General features: G+C 35.3%; 1 protein-coding gene across 1 annotated transcript in view; it reads right to left on the bottom strand.

The window, feature by feature from the left end:
• TRHDE (thyrotropin releasing hormone degrading enzyme) overlaps positions 1-24867 on the bottom strand; it is a 280033-nt gene that overhangs the window by 102758 nt on the left and 152408 nt on the right. The window contains exons 4-5 of the mRNA XM_034403421.3: positions 17712-17866; positions 11101-11214 (exon numbers count right to left, since the gene is read on the bottom strand). Of these exons, the coding sequence (XP_034259312.1) occupies positions 11101-11214; positions 17712-17866 (269 nt within the window). The remainder of the gene's footprint in view (positions 1-11100; positions 11215-17711; positions 17867-24867) is intronic.

The following is a 24867-nucleotide window of genomic DNA, read 5'->3' on the forward strand; positions in this document are numbered from 1 at the left end:
GACCTTCCTTCACTTTCATTATAATCATCTTCCTTCCTTCCTTCCCTTCTTTTCCCTTCCCTCTTCATTCTCCTTCTTCCTTCTTTCCCTCTTTCCATCCCTCTCCATTCTTTCTTCTTCCTTCCCCTCTTTCCTTATTTTTCTTTTACTGTCTTCACATCTTTCCTTCTTTTTCTTTCCTCTTTCCCTTTCTCCTTTCCTGTCTCTTCTTGCATGCTCAAATGCAAAAGAGGAAACATTTCCCCTTTTGTTTTGTTTTTAGTTTGTTTTGCTTGCCCTCTGCAGCCCTCTGCCAGCAAAAACGGAGGTCATGCAGCCCCTTGAGCTCCATTTTCTGTGGCAGAGGCACCACGGGCCAGTCCTTTGCTGTTTTCAGGGTGGCCCCATGGGCCAGATCTAAGCATCCCATGGACCAGATCCGGCCTGCAGGCCTTGAGTTTGATACCCCTGATCTAAAGCCTGCAGTTCCATTTCCAGCCCAGGCTTGTCAAACAATTCATCAGACATAATGATTAAGAATAAAGCATTTTAGTATACTTAGATTTGGAAGACACTTTTTGGTAAAAGAATCTGATATCAGTGCTTTCTCCCTTTCATAAATGTACTCAATTTTTGTCAAAAGAAACAAAATAGTCAATAGTCAATAACTATTCATAGTCATGCATGGACCTTCTACTGCTTATCCACCATTAATACTTAGAATACTGGCAGAATATTGGAGAACAGTAATATATATATATTATAATATATTATTAAAGATATATATATATATATATATATATATATATATATATATATATATATCTTTATCAATGAAATATGAATTTGATATAAAATGGTTTGTTGTGAATGCGAATGCTTGAGGGCTCCTGGATTGGAGTTGAAAGGCGAAAGGGATGCAATATGCTCCCTCCCACATGCTGGGGTAGACCAGGTGTCTCGATAGAAAAACATTTTATATATATTGTTATATATAAAGAAACAGTATTTTGATTATTTTCAAAAGCAATTACACGCAAAGAAGTGTTTTACAGGAAACTGTTTTATTTCTTGGGGAAAGCAGAAAGAAACCAGCTTAGTTATGAACTTAATATAGCTGTCAATTATTCAAAGTAATTGGATTTTAATAAAAAGAAAGAAAGAAATGTGCTAGGAGAAGACACTAACGAAAGATCAATACAAAACTCGCATTTTGGCATCTTAAATAGGAAGGTGTTTCATTCTTATTACCTATTCTGGGGTGAGATTATCAATATAGAGCAATATGTTCTTGGTTTAGAAGTATCCTGAATGAAAATTGCACCCATATATTAAAGTTTCATGACAGAACAAGACTGAGTCACATTAGCTCTGTTTGAAAAACTAACTCATTGAGCCCATACAATAATGACATACTGAGATTTACTATCAATTCATTACATTTTTAACTACCCAACATCTGGTGAGCCCTGCTATTTGCAGATATTATTTGGTAGTTACATGTATTTCATACCAAACTGTTATATTTTACTGTTGTAGTTTTTGCATTTTAAAGGATATAAATTCAGATAAAGTAAATAGGTATCAGTTGTTTTCTACACGCTAATAACTTGTTAACAATTATGCACTCATATTTTCAAGAATTATGTTAAAACTATTCTGTTTAAGGCTTGAAAGTAAAACAGCAGCAATTAAAATTTATGTGGGCATGAGATGGTCATTTATAACTAGCAATTAAATTACAGGCGCTATATATGAATAAAATGTACAAATGAAAAGTTCACTCATCTTACATTCCTGTTTTCAAAAATATATAAATTATCTATTCTTCCTTCTGATAGTTCATAACTTTATTATATATATATGATGAAAAAGAAGTCACTTCTCCTGGGTTTGTAATACTGGGTGACATAAAAACAACCACTTAAGATAATTAGTATGACAATAATACAATATTGAGGCAGATATAAGAAATCATTGTTTCAAAGTCTAATACTATCAGACATAAGCAATCTACCATCTATGCATGTGGTCTCAGCTACACTTGGTGAAGCCCATAGAATCCTAAGGATGCCTCCCTGTGTTTTTTTCACTACCCAAAAATCAGCAATTAGCTGTTGTGTTTTCTCAGTATCAGTTGAAGTTATTTTGAGGAATTGTCAAAAAGCTGAGAAGACACTTGATAGCAGTTTTCAAATACAGGTAATCCTCAACTTACAACCACAATTGAGTCCAAAATTTATTTTGCTAAGTGAGACATTTGTTTTGCCCCATTTTCAGTCTTTCTTGACACAGTTGTGTCACTGAATCACTGAAGTTGTTAAGTTAGTAACACAGTTAAGTGAATCTTGCTTCCCCATTGATTTTGCTTGCCAGAAGGTTGCAAAAGGGGATCACATGACCCCGGGACACTGCAACTATCATAAATATGAGTAATTTGCCAAGTGTCTGAATTTTGATCACATGTCCATGGGGATGTGCAATGGTCATAAGTGTGAAAATAGTGATAAATCGCTGTTTTCAGTGCCCTTGTAACTTTGAACAGTCACTAAACCAACTGTTGTAAGTTGAGGACTACCTGTATCTTAAATGATGACACATAAAAGTTCTTGTCATTAATCTCTACCGTTGCAGAAAGAAGAACCAGGAACAGTGGGTCAAATTAGACATCAGGAAGAACTTTCTGGTTATATAGGCTCTTAACCAGTAGAACAGTTGCCATATAAAGTGGTGAGTTTTTCTCTGGAGGTCTTTGAACAGAGGCTGGATGATCAACTATCAAAGACACTCTAGTGGGTGCTGTACTTATGGAGGTTAAATTTGATGAAATCTAAGCTTTTTTCCCTCTATGAACAATGAAGAACTATATGTATTACATATTCAGAACAGGTTACTAAATATCATATTCTACCTACTAGGCTAAATTATGTATTTAAAGGTAAAGGTAAAGGTTCCCCTCGCACATATGTGCTAATTGTTCCTGACTCTAGGGGGCAGTGCTCATCTCCATTTCAAAGCCGAAGAGCCAGCGCTGTCCGAAGACGTCTCCGTGGTCATGTAGCCAGCATGCCTCAATGCCAAAGCTGCACGGAACACTGTTATCTTCCCACCAAAGGTGGTCCCTATTTTTCTACTAGCATTTTTTACGTGCTTTCGAACTGCTAGATTGGAAGAAACTGGGACAAGTAATGGGAGCTCACCCCATTACACGGCACTAGGGATTCGAACTGCTGAACTGTCGAACTTTCTATCGACAAGCTCAGCATCTTAGACACTGAGCACCGTGTCCCATTAAATTATGTATTTACCTACTGCCTATTCTGCTATGAAAGATTTCTTTCCAGGAACCTCATATGAATGATCAGTGGAAAATGAGAGGAAATAGTACCAGAATTTTCATGTTATTGTGTGTTATTAATTAAAAGCTCTTTATCTAGGTCCTTAAACAAGAATAGTTACAGAAGGAATATTTCTTTTAAAAGATTGAAAATAAAGTCTCTATATTATTTGAAAGCATGACATTTATGTTGAAGTAAAATAAATATTTCCAAAATAATTCATTGAAATAATGAAATCAGTGGAGACAAACTTCAGTATTTGTTGCAAACTTCCATGCACTTTAATTATTTGAATTGTAAGTCTCACAAAATGTTACAGCATTTTAATGAAGATGATGAATATTTTAGCAGATAGTTTAAGGCAAGTAAAATCTACTTATAGTTTTATTCATCTTTGTTTAAAATCCTGTTCAGGAAGGAGATCAACAAAACAGACAACCATCCTCTAGGGTTCTTGGATGTGTACAATGTGGTACTTTAGTTAGCTTAAACAACCTTACCTTAATGATGCTCAATTAATATTTATTTTTGTGTTTATTAAATCCACTCATCTCTGACTTTATAAAAAGAGAATGGTTATATGCAGTTATTTCAATTTTAAACTAGTTTCAGTTTTCTAGGAGAAATGATAGAATCAACTAGAGAATGGAGTACTATTCTGTGATGGATTGCTTCAATTTATTCCAGAGAAGATGAAAGAGATTGCATAATTGCTAGAATTCAGAACTCTTTTTTCTTTTTAATTTGATTTTTATGCCGCCCTTCTCCAGAGACTCAGGGCGGCTTACAATGCGTTAAGCAATAATTAAGCAAATTAAGCAAAAAACTTAATCTTTGATTTAAAGTTTGGCTTTTCCAGCAACTTTATTGGATAAATCAAGGCAGGATATTTCAAGGTGCTTGTTATGCTGAAATCTTTCCTCTTGATTCAGTTTCCCCCCCCCCCCCCATTCTTTTTCCTGAGAGAAAGCTACACTGCCAATCTATGTGGATAATTTTAGGATGTAAGCATGTTAGACACATTTTATTAAAATATATTATCTCCATAAACTATGAATATTTTTAAACTGACACAGTTAAGGGAAAGTCACAGTAGCCTTCCTAAAAAAGAAGATTAAGGGAGCAACAGGAGAATTCAATGCAACTGTCATCACTGATGTATTCTGTCTTGACTCATCCAATAAAGTTGTTAACAAAGCAAAACTTTTATGAGCGAAAGGGAGAAGGCCATTGAGTTCTTTTAAATGCTTTATCAGCACTGAGTGTGGTAGTGCTTACTAAAGCATTTGACACTAGGTATTTTATGGATAAAAAGGGAAATCACTCACTAGCAATTCCCTTTGTCATAGTCTTCTCCACTGCATTCTACTAACACAGACATTCAAGGACAAAAATAATGTCACCTCCCTCTATATGAAAGCAGAAAAAATAAAGAGCTATGGATAACATCTAGATAGGACTACATCCTATACTTTTATGAAAGCAATTTAAAGAACTCTAAAACAAAATACTCTGATTAAAAATTATGAAAAGAAGGAAAATCTTTATTATTTTTCATTGAGAAAAAAATACCACAATTTATTGGAAGCACAAATAGTTTCAATTTAGAAGTGCAAAACAGTGGTTTATTGAAATATTATGCATATCTCTTAAAATATATTCATTAGTGCATATATTTATGTACACATTAAGAACTATTTAGAACAATAACTCTCCACTTAGTAATTTAGGATAACATACATCTAAATTTGCAATTAAAGCGAACATTGTCAGGATTAGTACATTGAACAAACACAAAGGAAGTTATCACATGTTTGTTGCGATTTTGATTCACCTGTCTACAAATAAATCATTTGGGACAATCATACATGAGGAAAATGTGTTAGTTTCCCAGTGTATGCTGAAAACATCAATAATCAGTTGAACCAAGACTTGGCAAGAAAAATGCAAAAAAGTTTGTTATGCCATGTGAAAGGCAATAGAAACAATTAAATTTAAGAGGGTGTGAAAACAAATTAACTATTTGAAACTGTGTTAATCTTAGTGTGGAATAAAGGCTCTTTACAAACTGTTCCACACTGAATGTTTGGAAAACTTCAATCAATTTTGATTCAGCTAAGGAATAATACAGTATATTCTTCATTATGAAAACTTTAAGGGGAAAGTCTTAGAAATCCTTTAAGCATTATTTTTTTTTAAAAAAAACTGATGATATGAAAAAGGAGAGATTGTGAACCATATAACTAGGTAAAATTTCCGCTCTGGCTTAATTTTCATGTAAAGCAAAATTCTTGATTGTAAAACTGGCTTACTGTTATATCCAAATCTGCCCCTTGCAATAAAGCAAAGGTAAATTCTCTGGAATATCATTTATGTTTCACAGACAGATACTGACTTCAAAATATGGCAGAAGTAATTTTAACATGCATATATGCATATATTCATTGCAATTCTTACAGTATTTTCAAAGATCAATAGCAATAATAAATAATAACAGCTATTCCATTTTTAGATGTCAGAATAATCTTTAACAACAGAAACTTTCACCCGTGCTGAAATATTTCTAATCATAAAAATACACATAGAGGATGCTATCCATTTTATGATGTAAAACACACAAAAAAGTAGTAGTAATCAGAAGAAATTGAAGGCCAACTTTGTACACACCAGTTCATACAGTACATAGACTGTTGTTCTTTAATCTTCCTGCCTTCTTTGAACTTCTCATCATTTTTATCCAATTACAATGTTCTCGATTTTTACTTCCTCTCAACATATCCTTCTTTTGTACTAGATACAATTCAGTATCCATTCACTTTTTATTGCTTTTGTTTCTTCATGTTTAGTTCTGAAATGTGAACTAATCACTCCTTAACTATCTTTCATAACAGTGTCAGAAAGAAATGCTTTATTAATCATATATTACTCTTTCATAGTGGGCAAAACAATCCCATAGCCAAATCCCATTCTCTATAACCTGGATATCTGAAGGGCCACTTGTCTCCAAGAATTTCTGCCCACCCAGTATGTTCCAGCAGAAGCATTAAATATTGTCATCTTGTGGGACCAAGGAAATGTGCTTCTCTATTGCAGCTCCCACTCTCTGGAACAGCATCCCCCAGAGATAAAAGTGGGGCTCGTTCCTAGAGTTCCAGAAAGCTTTGAAAACCTGGCTTTAGCCTCAAGCGTGCAGTTGGATGCTAGTTTTATCTACAATCCTTATTTTGTTTGTTGATTTTGTTATTTTAATCTGAGTTATCAGTCTGATTTAATGTTTTAACTGTTTTTATGTTTTTTGCTACTTTTGTATGCTACCCAGAGTCCATTGGAATTTGATGGCTAATGAATTGAATTAATTAAATAATAATACTAATAATACTAATACTAATAATAATGAAACATGTAACAGTGATACCCATGGTCATTGGGGCACTTGGTACCATGTCCAAGAATTTTATAAGATAGATCAATAAATTGCAGCTTCCTGCAATAACACCAGCAGAACTGCAAAAAACTATGTTACTTGGAACATCATACATCTTAAGAAGATACTTGGTTGATACCTAGGATGCTAACAGCAACCCGTATCAACCATTAGCACCAGTCAATGGTATTTGTGATGCATTTTTGAATGTTCAGTTCACTGAGTTTCATGTTTAATAAATAAAAGAGATAGTAGTAGTAGTAATAGTAGTAGTAGTAATAGTAGTAGTAGTAGTAGTAGTAGTAATAATAGAAGCAGAGCTTTCCTTCAAGTCAAATAAAAGAAAAGCTTATATCGGCTGATTACATAAAAGATAGCAAAGAACAAGCTCTGATGCAAGTTTAACTTGGAATTTATTGAATGTGCAGGAAACAAAACATGAATATAGAAATAATGTAATAAAAACAAGACCAGAATCCTGGCAGGAAAAAGCATTTTAGGGTCAATTTCTATTCAAGATCGAGGGGAAAGTAGATAAAGATAAAATCTGGCAATGGCTTACAACTGGAACATTACAGAAACTGAAAGCTTGATTTTGGCTCCTCAATAGCAAGCTATGCAATCTCAGGCAATCATGATCAAAATTCAAAAATTATCAAATGATTCCAGGCGCAATGTGTGCAAAAAGGCAGAGGAAACAGTAAATCTTACACTCAGCTTGTGCAAGAAGAGTCCACAAATTTACTATAAATAATGACATAACACAGTTGCCAAAATGATTCACTAGAACATCTGTAGGAATTAATATGTGCAGTAATGAAAAATACGTAGGAATATAGAGTTGAAAAATTAATAAAAAATGAGCAGGAATTCTGAATGCAAACTGATAGACCCTTGGCCCATAAAACACCAAATTTAACTGTGGTTGAAAAAAAGAAAGTATGAAAAATTGGTGTGGCAACACCTTGGGGTAGAAGAATAGAAGACAAAGAATTGGAAAAGATTCTTTCTCAAAACAAAGTATAAAGATCTAAAAATTAAAATTGAAAGTTGATGGCATTAACTGCCTAAGATGGCCACTATTATTGGTATGAGGTGCCAATAATAAAATCTTGCATGGCACTTAGAAAATACACACATTGACACATTGCCTTTGTCTTGCCACCCAAGAGTTAACCCTGTAGATTTTATCAATTCGACTTGCCACATCATCTGGACTTTTTTTGATTAGCCCTGCAATTGCTTCTGCACAAATATCCTTTAAGTTTTCCCAGTTATTTTCTTTTAGCCCTCTCAGTCTCAGGGCAAATTCCATAGATCTGTATTGTAACATTACCAGTTCATCATCCACCTTCTCTGTTTTAGTCATAATGTCTCCTACTTTGTTTTCCAGGTTCAGATTGGCTTCATTGATTTCTTCCACTCTCTCATCCACCTGAATAATAAACTTTGCCAATCCTGAGACTGCAAAAACAATATCATCTCTTATTTCATCATGCTTTACTTCAACAACTTCTTTAATTGACTTTATATCCTCCTCAAATTTCTTTAATTTCCCTTCCACAATTACAGCTATTCATAGCTGAAGCTTGATTATTCATGGCTTCTTTTATAAATTCTTTTGAGTTCATTAAAAGAAGCCTCCTGACTCTGTGAATCAGCCAGAAGTTGTGCTTTCTGTGTCACCAATGACACTACTGGAGAACCTCCTCCACCTCTAGAAGCTCCTGGCTTAACTTGTTTAGAAGCCATCTTTTTTAAAAAATCTTTTTTCCCTTTCACAGCCACAAAGTCCCTTGAATAGTTTTCAAAAGCTTCTAATTTATAGTCTATAATTTATCAAGCAAAATAGTCTTTTCTCTACAAGCTCTCAATTCCCAGCAGCTTTAATCCACTCTCAAAGTGCAAAGTTTTCAATAAACACTTTCGCTTCTAACTTTCACTTTCACACCCATAACAAAGGCGCCATCTTCAGCCTCCAGCTCAAAAAGATTTGATTAGAAACAATGTAAATCCAGAGTTAAGCACTGTTACTTTTAAAGCTTGTTCTCCTGTTTCCACTCTGCCTGCGCTTGTATTCAATCAAACTCACTTTTGCTTGCAGGATTGGTTGCGGCGTCTGGCTCTGTTTAAAACAGAGTGGTCCCGGATCCGGAGCTTCTTAGTGGGCTGACTGAGGAGTTCTCACCCTCCAAGCCTCTGGAATTATTCCAGAGGGCTTTCGGGGAGCTCTACTTGCACCTACCGGCTCTCTTCTCCTTCTTTTCCCGATGGAGAAGTTTTTCAGCCACCAGACAGCCGATTAGCACTGTCAAAGCGGCTTTTACGGAATTGCGGGGCTGGCGGTCCGAAGAGACTGTCCACGATGCCTGCGGTGCCAACCGGAAGTCTCACCCAGAGTTCTTATGTCTTTTTAAATACACGTTCTAATTAGCAGAATTGATTTTATTAATTTAGAATAGGGTTGCAATGCTGTTTCTACATTTATGTATTTTGATCCTGCATTTTCAGCATTTAAGTGTTAGTTTACAGTATTAGATTGTAAAGATTTCAAATTATCTTGTAACTGTGTTGCTTGTGTGTGATGGAGCATCCATAACTTCTGAAGGCAAGCTATTTCATTGGTTGATTGGTCTCACCCTTAGGAAATTTTTTCTTAGTCCTAGGTTGCTTCTCTCTTTGGTTAGTTTCCATCCATTGTTTCTTGTTATGACTTTTGGTGCTTTGGAAAATAGTTTGACCCCCTCATTTTTGTAGAAGCCCCTCAAATTTCCTAACAGAACAATTAATCAGTGGAACGACTTGTCTCCAGAAGTTGTAAATGCTCCAACACTGGAAGTTTTAAAGAAGAGGTTGGATAACCATTTGTCTGAAGTGATGTAGAGTTTCCTGCCTAAGCAGAGGGTTGAACTAGAAGACCTCCAAAGTCCCTTCCAACTCTGTTATTCTATTCTATTCTATTCTATTCTATTCTATTCTATTCTATTCTATTCTATTCTATTCTAAATACTGGAACAGTGCTATTTTATTGTGCTATTTTATTGTGAGTTGGACTAAGGAGAAATTTCCTAAGAGTGAGACCAATCAAGTTGGCCACGCCCACCCAGTCACATGACCATTGAGTCACGCCCATCCCAGCCAGTCATTAGGGCAGAGAACCAGTTGTTAAATTATTTGAATCCCACCACTGGACAGGAGAATAATTTCATACTTTTTTGGGGGGCAGTTCAAATAAATGTACATTTGTAAAAGAGTTGTCAGGTATGAAAGGTACTTTTTCAAGAGGCAACTGGACTTTCTGTTTTTTCTTTGAAGACGTTTCGCTTATCATCCAAGAAGCTTCTTCAGCTCTTTTCTTTTCAAAGAAAAAACAGAAAGTCCAGTTGCCTCTTGAAAAAGCACCTTTGGGACACTTATCATTTGGTATTTTGCCAGTCTGATGACATAAATCAGACTTCCACAGTACCAGATATTTGATGATAGATAGATAGATAGATAGATAGATAGATAGATAGATAGATAGATAGATAGATAATGGATGGATGATATACACTCCACATACACACATCCAGATAGACACATAAACATACACGCATACTGAAAACTACAGTGACATACCCATCAGTCATCATGAGCAACGACTGGCTTGAAGTAGATCTTATTTTTTTACTGCATTTTTCTATAATAAAGGTAAAGGTAAAGGTTCCCCTGCACATGCATGCTGGTTGTATCTGGCCCTAGGGGCGGTGCTCATCTCCGTTTCCAAAATGAAGAGCCAGTGCTGTCTGAAGATGTCTCCATGGTCATGTGGCTGGCGTGACTAAACACTGAAGGCGCAGGGAGCACTGTTACCTTCCCACCAAAGTGGTCCCTATTTTTCTACTTGCATTTTTTTGAACTGCTAGGTTTTTTTGAACTGCTAGGTTGGCAGAAGCTGGGACAAGTAACGGGATCTCATTCCAGCAGCACTAGGGATTTGAACCGCTGAACTTCCAACCTTCTGATTGACAAGCTCAGCATCTTAGCCCTGAGCCACCATGTCCCTTTTTCTATAATAGCTCCAGTCAAACTGTGTTTCTCCAATTCTATTGAGATTAGGTTTCCCACAACTCGTAGGAAGCATAACCAATGGAAAACTCAAAATTCATGCTCTAGAAACACTGGAAACTGAAGTCTCAGCATCCATATAATACCAAGTTGAAGTATATTAACCTAGAGAATAATCACAGTATATGCTGCTGCAGACATAAGTGTGTTACATGCTTGAATTACAACTCCCTGAAGTGTGGTCCTAACCAAGATTATGAAAGGAAAGTATCTTTTTAGCAGATTTTACATAATAAACCTTAATAAACTTACCAAATTCCAGCCTGGATAGAGATAGTCAGTTCCAACAAATTCAAAATAGTGAGCAAAGCCTTCTTTTAGCCATACATCTTCCCACCATATAGGAGTTACAAGATCACCAAACCACTGAAAAATAAATCCAGCTTGATTAAAGTATTGTTTTTGTTTATAGTTTTCATTTCTGTACATTCTATTTCTATAACCAAGTGGAATGAATTCCTTGCAATAGCACTGAACAGTGATTATACAAATTGCGAATGCTTAATTTTTTCTTATCTTGATTTACCTCATAAATGTTAATAAAGGGTTCAACACAAGCTGTCCCCATGAAAGGTTACCAGGATAACTGCATCCTATACAACTTTTAATTTATTTCCTTTACAAAAGAGATAGGCATTTATGAGGGATTGGAATCATATCTGAACTTTATGAAGAATCATAGGAGGCCATCTGGTAATACAGCGATGATAAACAGAATGGTGTATACCTGAAATTTTCTGATTCATTTTTGGGCAGGTTTGGAGGACAGCTAAGAATAAGAATGGGAGCAGAGGCCTCTGTGAGGCAAATAGGAAACATAAGCAGGCCACAGGTTTCCCTCTCTTCCTTTATAATATCACTAAATACTAAACCACAGTTTCTGAAATAACAGACTACATACTTCCTAAATAAAAGAATGGAATGAAATGATCGTTCAACCAAAACATGTTCTTTAAATATTTAAATCATTGGAAAGAAAGGATCATGATCGTGTTTCATAAGGATATTTTTGGCCTCAACAGCAAGACACTTAAATACTGCTTCTTTCTAATTCCAGAACAATTTACCGCATAAGTCAAAGCACAGAATATCAAAAGAAAATGAGTATCACATTAGAAACTTACCTGATGTACCGGCATCTGACATGCATGCTTACAGCCATTGATTAATCATGACTAATTTGTTCACTGATATCTTGGGATCTACTTCATCTGAGACAGGATTCAATTTATTATCAAATAATTATTCAAATATAAGTTTCATTATGATTACAATAAAATTCATGCCTTTCTAAATATCTATGAATTTGATGACTTTGGGGCTTGACAGAGCTCTTTTGTGCCATTTAAATAATCTAGGGACATTTTCTGTAATCCTAAAACAGCTTCACTCTGTAGAGAATCCTCCTTCTGGAGATCGGGATGCCCCTGATCGTTAGCCTTTCAATGAAGATCTATCTGTTGAGCCAGGCACTTGGGTCAGGAGATTAGGCAAGCTCTGCTGCTGATGTGATCTTTATGATTGTGATACGTTGCTTACCTCAAGCATCATGAATTATTGGCTGTGGTTGTTGCTTTTTTTTTAAATCCTTGTACACAGCCAAAGTCACTGCTGTGATATCAGCAGCCATACACAGTAAAGCATTTAAATCCGTAAAATAACTTTGAGTAGTCATACAGGTTTGATCATTGTGAACTGTTTCCCAGTTCTCTGCAGGATAATCTGAAGACTCATGAGGACTGTAAAAGGAAAGCAACTGATCTTTCAGTAGGGGAGGGCTAAGCAATTTCATTCTATTCCAGTGAATACTTTGAACAAAAGCAGTGGTGCGCTCATTCTGAAGGGCAAATATCTTTATGGTAGATGTGCAAGTAATGGTGTTTTCTTTAGAAAAACAATTTAACTCATATGTATATATGCCCAAGCAATGAATAAATTAAACATGATTAATAAAACTGGCTTTCAGCCTATTTTGCAATTGAACCAAAGAAACTATTGATGCTTCATTTAAATATACTGGTACATGTGAATTAAATGTACAGTTAATGTAAAAACAAATTAGAACACTAGAGGAAAGTAACAGTTTGAGAGATTGTCTTATGTTTTCCTATATACCACTCCTATAAAGACTTAAATACATTTTGAATTATTTAAATACATTTGCTTAGTAATATATTTGCAACTTTTATTATATTAAGATATATTTAGTAGATATTTATTTTAGAAATGTTTTTAGTGTAAAAAAACCTCATTTATATATGTAATTATAAATGTTTGATAAAAAGTCTATTTCTGATGAACAAATCACTGGATAAGATTTTCTGTATTAGAGTATCAGAAATTAGATTAAGATATCCTTGTTGCTATTGGCCTACAACAATGATTATTAAGCAGAAAGTTAAACTATATAAAAAATTATAACTTTTTATTTTTTGAAAATGACAGCTGCAAAATAATAAAGAAGTAGTTTTACTGAGTTATATTCAAATGTATTAAGTGGGAACATATATGGTATCAAATTGCAAAGAATCCTTAATCAGACAAATCAGTGAACTTCTATGGCTAATGAAAAGCTCTAGTTATTACCCAATAAATTAAAGAATAACTTTAAAATGAAACTCTCTATGGACTTGCATGAGTGTGACCCTTAGCAATGGAGTGAGGTGTTCTATATCTTTTCAAAAATCCAGGTAAAATAATTTGTTACTAATCAGGGAAGAAGATTTAATAATTGATACTGAAATAATGGAAATATTGAAATGAAGAGACTATGTGATGTGATAATGTTTGGTTTTAAGGATAATACAGTCAAAGTCAGTCAAAACATCAAATTTAAGAAAATGGATTTTTAATACTCTAATAGCTCTACTGAATAGAATTCTCTGGCCTTATAACTAATGGCTACATATACTCCCTCATAAAAAAAAAACCCACCCCATAAACATAACCAATAGAAATCCCAAAGAAGGAAAAAAATAAACAGATACTAAATGTTCCTGGTGAAAAGGTTTAGTGATATGAAAAATAAAGGTCATATATGAGAAACTGAAAGAACTAGCTGGCTGGAGAGAAAGATGGAGGGAGGGGGAGATGGGGAGAGAGAAAGAGAAGGAGAGAGAGGGGGGGGAGGGAGGGAGGGAGGGAAAGAAAGAAAGAAAGAAAGAAAGAAAGAAAGAAAGAAAGAAAGAAAGAAAGAAAGAAAGATGGTGAAAGACACTAAAAAGAAAGGTGGTTTCTTCAGCTATGTTCAGGGGAAAAAAAGAAAAAATAATATAACAGCTATTCAGCAAAGGTGACAAAAGCTAATGGGTAATAAAAGAAAGGTGAATTACTCAACTACGCTGGTGTTATCCAATGAGATGTTATTTGTTTCATCGTATAATTGTAAAGGGCAACCTGAAGGGGAAGTCTGATATTGATAGAGATAAATTCAGATGGATTTTAAAGAACAATTCTTATCAGGCTATCCATATCTTATTTTTTTTGATAATAATATTATAGAAGATTCCTAATACAGTTCTTTAGAAAGACAAAAAAAAAATTCACAGATTTAAAATGGAAAATCGTCTCTTGCCAATAATATTTCTGAAGAATCTTGAAACTAGTTAAATACCAGCTAAATATGGGTCAGCAGTGCAAGACAGTTACTAGAAAAGATAATCATATGTTTAGATTATAACATATATACATATGTAGCAACAGCAATAGTATTTAGACTATACCGCTTCACAGTGCTTTACTCTCTAAGCGGTTTACAGAGTCAACATATTTCCCCCAACAATCTGGGTCTTCATTTTACCGACCTCGGAAGCATGAAAGGCTGGGTCAACCTTGAGCCGATGAGAATCGAACCGCCAACTGCAGTACTGCATTCTAATCACTGTGCCACCACGGGTCATATATACTTTCTAAATAGCAATAAGTAATCCTTCTACTCTAGATGTGAAAAGTAAGCTGAAAGCCAATAATTCATAGGCCAGATTTTATAGTTTAACTACCTCTCAAATTCAAAAAGGATATAAATCCTTCCATTCCCCATCATCCAGTCAGAGCTAAAGAAGCTTCTTGGATAAGAAGTGAAACGTCTTCAAAGAAAAACAAGAAAGTCCAGTTGCCTCTTGAAAAAGCACCTTTGGGACACAATTTCAAGATTACTTTTTAATTCATTGGAACAATGGGAAGAAAAAGCTAGAGTTTGAACCAGTGGTGAAATCTAAAATTTGTTACTATCGGTTCTATGGGCGTGGCTTGGGGGGGTAATGTGACTGGGTGGGCGTCGCCATTTTTTTTTTACTTTTAAAACCATTTTTTCTACAAGAGGTTGTAAAAAAATGCTTTTAAAAGGCTCTGACATCCCAGCTGAGTTGCCTGATCGGCAGACACTTTTTTTCTTTTAAATGCCTCTGATGATCAGGCAACTCAGCTTGGATCATCAGAGGCATTTAAAAGAAAAAAAGGCTTTTTTTCTTTTAAATGCCTCTAACGATCCAAGCTGAGTTGCCTGATCAGCAGAGGCATTTTTTCTTTTAAAAGCCTCTGACGATCCAAGCTGAGTTACCTGATCATCAGAGGTATTTAAAAGAAAAAAAGCCTCTGCTGATCAGGCAACTCAGCTGGGATTGTCAGAGCCTTTTGAAAGCATTTTTTCTACAACCTCTACAATTCTTTTAAAAGCATTTGACAATCCCAACTGAGCTGCATGATCATCAGAATCTTTTTTTTTACTTTTAAAAGCATTTTTTCAGCCAAAGAGGTTGTAGAAAAAATGCTTTTAAAAGTAAAAAAAAAAAAGCCTCTGATGATTGTGCGGCTCAGGGAGGGGCAGGGATTTTTGCTACCGGTTCTCCGAACCACCCGCCTCCATCGCTACCGGAGCAGGCAATCTGGTCCGAACCAGGAGCATTTCACCCCTGGTTTGAACCATTTGAATATATGGGAGTTTCACTTTTACACTGGCAGTGGGCAATCAACTTTTTGTTTTTTATTCATTCATTCATTCATTCATTCATTCATTCATTCATTCAACTTGTATGCCGCCTTTCTCCGAAGACTCAAGGCGGCTTACAATGCATTTATTCTTGTTTATTCTTGTTTGTAATGAACATTTTTAAACTAGTCAAGTCCTAAATTAAGAAACAAGTTTACTAATGTAAACTCCAGACCTCTGTGAAATATGCTTGAATTCTGGTCAGAGAGATGGATACTGTTTTCAGATCTCACCTAAAGCATTTGTGTCCAGTTGTGGACCACCATATCAGGATTCAGATGAATTAGAATAGGCTTAAGAAGTACAATGATAATGAACACGTGGCTGGACTTTTACATTCCAGCAAAAAGGAACTATGGATCTATACTGTATTCTTGAAAAGGGAAGAGTATGAGGGATATAATAGCATTCTTAAAATATCTGAGGGGAGGTCACAAAAGAGCAGATATTGTTTGTCCTTTATTATTCCAAACTGCAAGATAAGGAATAACATTGTAATCTTACTGTACAGTATGAAGACATATTTCAGATGAATGTTAAGGAAAAATTTCCTAATAGCAACAGTAATTTGATGATTTCTCCTTCACTGGATGTATGCAAGCTGAGGATGACAATTACCTACAGGGATACTTTAATTGAGACACAACATGAAATGCTGTTCTCAGTTACCTAGACTCCATCAGCCCTGATATTTTTATATGCATTTGGACTTAACATAATTGAAAGCATGACAGGCTACTAAAACTATTTTATTACACACACACACACACACACACACACACACAAACAAATGAAAGTAACTTTGTGCAATAATTGAAGAGCCCTATAATCCTTTCTAAGTATGGTATGGTCCATATCTGCAGAAAACATTTGATGTGTGTCTATGAAATTAAACTATTTAACTGTAAAGTGTAAAATTAAAGACAAATCATTATTCATAAATTGCTAGTAATCTTTGGAAAAATTAGTTATACATAATATATACAGTTAACCAGAGGTGAGAAATATTTTATTATTAAAACTATTTAAGGATTTTATTTATTTTTTTGGTTGTCTTACAACTCTGAAAATACGCACTACTTCTTATTATTTGTAATAGTTAAAACAAAGCAAATTAGTGTACCTGGTAACTAAACATGAGCAATATCTCAGGCATAATTCATAGTAACAATATAGGGTATTGATCACTAACCATCACAAAGCACTAGATTTCAGGAAGCTGTTCTCTAAATTTCCAATTACAATAGGAATTTCAACACTTTGCAAGAGGATACTAGTAAGACAATCGATCAGTAACCATTGTTCCGCATTTTCTAGTAACCTAAATATGCTTCAATATTATGATCAATGCTATGATCAGTTTTATCATATGCCTGATGCAAATATGAGAAATTGGTAGGTTATCTTGAGAGGCAAAGGCGAACTCCAGTATCTGAGATCAATGTTAGGAATTTCAGGTTTATGCAAGCTCTCTGCAGAGTTATTTAGAAGAGAACTGGCAATAACTAATCAGAGATATTAGAATATCATTTTGTATCTCTATAGCAATACAAATACTTTAAAATATGATGCTATTAACTCTATTTAAAGGGGAAAATACTGTTATTTTGTGTATCTGATTTAAAGAATTTGTATGAAACAAAGTGTTTATGTGTGAGCTTATTTATGAGTTCTCATTCAATTGAAGATAGGTTAAGATTTATTTCCAACTGATTTCTATAAGAGTTAAATAAACCTTAAATTTATATGAAGAAATAAACAAGATCTAAAAGTGCTCAGCTTAAGTTCAACACTATATGTTCACATTAGAAAATATTGAGAAATAGTTAAAATGTATTTCATTTATAAGATAATCAAGATATTGTTCATCTCCTACCTGATGGCATAGCTCATGCACAATAACCATGGTGACATCCAGTAAATATGATATGGAAGAAATGCTTGAATCCAAGAGTATCCTTTGCTCCACGAAAACATTTAATCCCCAGTTCTCCATTGCAGCATAAGGATGCTTAGGCACAGCTAACAGATCTAGAAACAAAATGAAATGTCCTTTAGCAAGCTTGTGGGTTTTAAAACTCCCATTAATTAAAAATGATGGGACATGAAAACAATTCTGAAATGCAAGAATCAAAACATTAACATTCCTGAGAAATAACGCAATTTTGTTGGATTAATTGTTTAGCATATATCATATCCTAAGAATCAAAATATATTATACTCATTTAAAATTCACTGGTGTTACCTGTCATTGGAACAGATCAGAATCTCTTACTTCAGCAATAGTATCTATATTAAAAGACAATTTTATAGTACTTAAAATTTGGCATCTGAATACCAAGAAGCAACTCTTCATATTTGACTATATCAGGGGTGTCAAACTCAAGGCCCATGGGGCGTATGCAGCCCCTCGGGTGCTTAGATCTGGCCCGCAGGGCTGCCCTGGAAACAGCAAAGGACCTGCCTGTAGTGGCTCTGCCAGCAAAAACAGAGCTTGGGAACAGTGTGGCTGTCCCAGGCTTTGTTTTCATTGGCAGAGGGCTGCAGGAGGCCGTCGTGGCCAAAAACAGGGCCCAGGAGCCTCTTTTCATGGCAGAGCACTCGGGCCACCACAGACACCCCTGACATAAAACAGGTGTCATGCTAGCCATACCCATCCAGGCCCTGCCCCCCCCATGGTCAAACACAACCCTGATGTGGCCCTCAATGATACCCCTGGTCTATATTCAGTTTTATTACAATAAAGTTTGCTAATTAGTACTGTCCAGACCATTTAGTTGTTCCAAATCCACATGAGACTAAACACTGAAAATCTTGAACTCAAAGCTAGTGTGGTAGTTTAAAGATTTAACCAATGAGATTATTAAACTGCATTATTTTTCTTATATATATTTCTACAATTTGTAATCTTTTGCACATGTGTTATATTCTATTTCCATAGCTTTCCATTTGTTCATGAGAATCATGTCTAAAATATAGATAACGTGTTTGGCAGGCTTTATACTTAAAACATCTGGATAGTTGTTTTATTTTGCTTGCATTACATATAATACACAAGTGCATTAACATTATTCACTAACGGAAATACCCTGATGCTAGTTGCATGTTTGTATGAATCATGGAGTGCATTTAATCGTTACTGGGAATTCAGATTTATTAGTACATAAGTAAGAGCAACATAATGTATAAAATGCACACTATATGGTTTTGTGCATATATATATATGTATTATATATATTTTGCATAAAAATCTATAACGGGAAAATAATTTTCTGTCAACAAGCAATGGGAAAGCATATTAAATTCCCCAGCATATTTTTGAATATGCTGGCTGTTTACTCAATGCATTTACTGGGCTGCCAGTGTCACTGCATTCCTTTTAATATGAGTTTAACTCATTGTGTGTTTGCTTACTCTCTTGTACTCCCTTCCTCGCCAGTGAATGCAAATGCTAACATTAACACCTTTCTTGCTAATTATTCCAGCACCAGGCTAAGCATTCAAAAGGCTGGGAGAGTGGTTGGGAGACAAAGAAAAGCCAGCCGAAGATGTGAAATTGATTACTCTTATTAATTATAGACAGCAGCTGTGAGCCAACTATTCCAGTAAAGGAGTGAGCATTCTAAAGGGCAGGAGAGTTGGGAAAAGGAAAATATAGTCAGTGTGATGTGATTTCCCACTTAGCAACTGCTTTGCCAGTCTCAAATGTAATCACCAAACAAATACTATTTGAATATACTAGATTTATCTAATAAAATCCTTAACTGCATGTATGTTCCAACCCCTTTTTTCTAAACAATTCAAACACTATAGTTACTTGACATATGTAACGATGTCCTTGGTTTTTTTTTATCAGTATAATTAAAGATGGAGGACAAACAACTAAAATATTGTAAATAATAACCATTTTAATGTGAAAGAGCATAATAATCCTTTAAATCTTCTATTCACTTATGAATTCCACTTGATTTTCAAATAATTTTTAAAACGATAGTCTGTTTTACTGATTCAATTATATGGAGCCCTGAAGCACCCCTAACTTGAAATGCATAATTAAAAATCTTGTAAGACATCCATCTGCAGCAGGTATGCCCTAGATTCGAGACTTTTCTGCACATGACTATTGTTTGAGAAGCTGCTGTCAGAAATCACCTTATTTCTTAGCAGAAAATGCATTTATTGTTTGACTTAGCAAATAAATTTCCAACAAATGTATTGCTGGACTAGCTTCTTTATACTCTTCAATTCCTGGTCAAAACTGAATATTTCATGGATTATTTTTCTGTAATCCACTAAATTGTATCCTTTTTTTTTTCACCTGCTCAGAAAAATCCTTTCTTTAAAAAACTATGTTAAAGTACAAGTTTTACATCCCTTACAGAGTTTTAGTCATTAGCTTCTGTGCAAGTAAACAGAACTAATTGATCTATACAAAATAGCCATATGCAGTCCTATTTTGCTAAGTAAACCAAAGGAATTCATGCTGTTCCATATATTTTATTGTGTGAAAAAATGCATCAGTCCATTTCCTCAGGCCAGGCTGAGGAATATAACTCATTTCATAATGAGTTTTTCTTCCTCTAGATATTAGCATGTTCTTAGACCCTCAAATCATTTGGTACAGAAATAATTTCTGTGAACATTGGTGCATTTGCTTAGTTCCATTTTAGGAGGCTGACTAGGAATCTATAAAATATGCTTCATATGTCACACTAGCTAAATAGATAGCCTTCACCTGCTATATTGTAATCTAGGCCTGGTTGTGTGCACTGGCTTCATAATGTGAAAGATGAAGAAAATTCTCAACTTCTGTTGCCTAATTTCCTTTTCTCAGAAGAGAAAGAGAAAGTTTGGTATGGTGATTAAGGCACTAGCCTAGTAACAAGGCAACTGTGAGTTCTAGTCCCACCTTAGGCTGAAAGCTGGCTGGGTGGCTTTGGGGCAGTCATTCTCTCTCAGTCCAACTCAAAAAGTAAAATGGATAAAAATGAGTATGTTAACATTCTAAGTGGTAAAATGTATTCATGTCCACTTTGAACATATTTAGAAGAAAGAGGCTGGAGATTTTTAGTCTTGCTAACCAATCATGTTACTGAGTATCCTTACCTCTATTGCCCTTCCAAAAGTAATATATAAAATGAATAAATGTGACCAGCACCAGCATAAAATAAACAAAGGGGAGAAAGTGGCATGCATAAATGATTGTTTAATAAGAAACCTAGAGTGTTTCAGACTAAATCTTCTTCACAGGCTCTTATTTCCTCAAATACTATACTATGTGAGGAAAAAATCTTTATACCAATTCCAATGAAACTTGTTTGGCTTTATATTAAAACATTTTTCTTCCTCTACTAAATGAGACACAGTGAGCCCAGCAAATATAGATTTGTGACCATAGCTTAGTGAACGGAGAAAATGAGAAGGATCTGCTTAAACTAAAATAAAATGTCCATGAGAAGAAAGATATTTTATGAGTTGATATAGAGAAAAGAATAAAAATATTCAAAGTTCAATAAACTAGGCAATGTTAAAAGGAACAGTCATTTTCACAAAATTACATAGATAGCAATTTAGTTTAAGGAATATCTTAACCTCTGCTCCAAGGAAAAGCTTAACACAGGGAAAAAATGGAATATATATTAAAACAAACATAATTAATATTCAAGGCCTCCATTTAAAAAAAAGAATACAAAGAGATCCAAACAAATATAGACATCTTTTCTATGTAAAGCTTGGGGAAACAGTTGCCTTATAGGGGAGATAGACAGCATAAATTTAAGGGTCTTGGTAGTACAGTGATCTAAATCACCCTGTTATTAACACAGCTGCCTGCAATTACTGCAGGTTCGAATCTTACCAGGCTCAAGGTTGACTCAGCCTTCCATCCTTTCTAAGGTAGGTTAAATGAGGACCCAGTTTGTGGGGGCAATAAGCTGACTTTGTATAAATATACAAAAGTATGAAGGCTATTGCTTAACGCATTGTAAGCCGCCCTGAGTCTCCGGAGAAGGGCAGCATATAAATCAAATTTAAAAAAAATAAAAAATAAATAAATGTTAATTTAATCTAAAGCATAAAAATAAAATAATATATTAAAAAGAAGAGCAAATCTTAATGCAGAAGAATAAGACTATATTCTGAAAAGTTAAGTCCTGCATTATCCTTCTGATGCAAAAAGAGGTTTCAGAAAAGAGCAGAGCTACTGCCATCAGCATTGGGAAAGAGACTGCCTCATCTGACCTTGATGAGGAATACTTGCAACTTGTTTCAAACATTTAGTACAATGATTGCGGACAATCTATTATCTTCTGTAGCATCTATAGTGTAGCTGCTGCACTAAATACCAGTTACCTAATCACAACCACTTATTAACTACCTTTAACTACTGTAGTTGAATGAATGCAGAAGGATTCACCAAATGTTAATGGAAATTCTCAGTCATCCAGATCAAACTTTGGGATTCACCAAATGTTAACACCTAGGTTTCTGGTGTAGCTCAAAGCTCTATGGAGGAGTGGGACAATAATGGTCTTAATCTAGGTTGGATTCCAACTACCTGACTAAAGAACCAGTCCAGAACTCCACAGGCTTTTGATGACCTGGCACTAGGTTCTTAAGGGAAAATTGAAATTCTGTTGATACCCACATTTTCCTACTGCTTAACCAAAGGAAGCCCTCTGAATTTTTTGAGACCTCTTTGTTCAAAAAGATTTGGGATTCATGGTCCTTAGAAGTGGACCTGTCTCAATTAACATATGGCACAACAGGTACTTTGGATTGTATTCCGAACAAGATTAAAGGATACTATGAAAATACTCCATTTGCACTACTGAATATATTAGTTTTGACTGACTCTCAGGTAGAATAGCTAATGAATCCAGATGGTTTCATTAAAACAAATTCTGCTAGTTTAGTTGAAAGCTCTGTTGAAGCTCTGACCTCTGCCTACAACATCAAGAATGACTTAAGCCATCACTAAAATCACTCCCGGCAACCTTACCCCATCTCAGAGCATCCTGTCATCTTTTTGATACTGAGGTATTAAGGGAAATTTAGTGACAAGATTGATGTCTGGACAAAATAATGAAACATGCTATGAATACAATTGAAGATAGTTAAGAATCCATTTGCAAACTTATTCTGTAGCATGAAAATCAAGTAATAGATATTTTTCCCTCCACTGTTACAGTGTCAGTATAATGTCGTTTTAAAGAACTATTTCATTTGTGCATATAAAGTTGTCTGAATCTGCAGAAACTCAAAGCTATTGTTTTGATAGATAGATTGGATTAGTACACTAATCAATTTATTATGGTTACAGTTCACATTGTATTGCCCAAGGAAATGAACAAATTGTTGAGAGTCTGCAAAGCTATCATACATTTTCTGAACCTTTACCAATTAAAATTCTAGAATTTGTCATAACTGATCATTTGGACTTCAGAAACTGATCCTTGAGTTTTATTTGCTGCTGCTTCTTCTTCTTCTTCTTCTTCTTCTTCTTCTTCTTCTTCTTCTTCTTCTTCTTCTTCTTCTTCTTCTTCTTCTTTTTTTTTTTGCAAAATAAAAAAAAGAGGCATCTGAACTGCCCACCCCTTCCAATTCAAGGGCTTCCCATGCTAACAGGAGAGCAGAGCTAAGGTGCTCTGCAAGATTCCACACAAGAAAGGAACCACACCCTTCCACATGAGCAACATTGGGGTTACTTCTCTTCAATGGCAACAACTATTTGTTCATGCAGACTGTGTGTGTGCCTTGATTCCCAGTTTGAACGGTTATGACTTTGGACCTGAACTGGCTGACAACCTCTGTACAATGTTTGGACACTTGGATTTAGTTTGTGTTGGTGATTTTGGATTTGGAACTCTCTCAAGACAAGCTTGTTTTCTCTAGTGTGTATGATTTGTATTGCACTCTCATTTCCTTTGCCACTGTTTATTTGCTTCACAAATTTGTCAGTAAAGCTCTCTGTATGTTTCTGGGAGCTTGGCCTGAGACAAGACAAGCAGAGAAAAGGAACATGATCATTGCTCAATATTTCAGTCATTCATTCATTTAATTTTTATTCCCAAATTCATCACTGGGTGGTTCTGGATCCATTCTTTAGAGCTGCACAATGGCTACACACTGAGAAACCTATAGAGAACTTCAAAGCAGGTGCCTTAAGATTCTGAACATCTATTCTGAGGAAAGATCAGAGCAAACCATTCTGTCAAATGATTTCCACGTGCATAATAACCACTGGAAATAGATCCTAGAATAAAACATCACCAAATTGGTTTAATTTAATGCCAACCAAGTCAAAACTAAGGATTTGAGAGTGCTGTAAACCTTCATTGTAGCATCTTCTATATCACCTATAAAATTCATATACACGTACCACACACACACACACACAGAGAGAGAGAGATGAAAGTACCTCAAACCAGGGGTGGGTTCTAAATTTTTTTACTGTGGATGTGGCTTATTTTGTGGGTGTGGCTTGGAGGTCATGTGAGTAGGTGGGCGTGGCTAGCTGGTCAGAGCCATTTCTGGAAGGTCCTCGCACTTACGACCCGACTCATTTGTTTGCCTTTAACACTGATCAGCTGTAGGACGGCCCTTTGAAGCCCCGCGGCAAGAGTTTAAACAGTTTTTTTCCCTCTAGTCATCACCTGGGACTCAGGAGGCAGCAATAGATTGGGGGTGGGACCAAATAAAAGGTAAGAATAACGTGGGGGGGTGGGGGTGGGAGGGCGGGGGTGGGGAGAACCAGTTTGGTGATGTCATATCGTCACCGCTACCGGCTTGGCCGAACTGGGAGGAACCCACCACTGCCTCAAACACTGTAAATGGTAGCATTCCACATAACATACTTTGCCAAATTTGGTAATTTAGAAGAAAAGTAATTATTTTACATGGAAACGATTTTTGAGGGCTTTAGCACTTTCAGCTGAAGTATGATCTTACAATTATACTGTTCATACACCTTACAAAGATATACATTTACAAAGATATAATCAAGTACTTTTTCACCACAGCAATTTTGTACA

Source organism: Pantherophis guttatus, chromosome 7 (assembly GCF_059756535.1).
Source record: "Pantherophis guttatus breed Tessera chromosome 7, ASM5975653v1, whole genome shotgun sequence".
NCBI lineage: Eukaryota > Metazoa > Chordata > Lepidosauria > Squamata > Colubridae > Pantherophis > Pantherophis guttatus.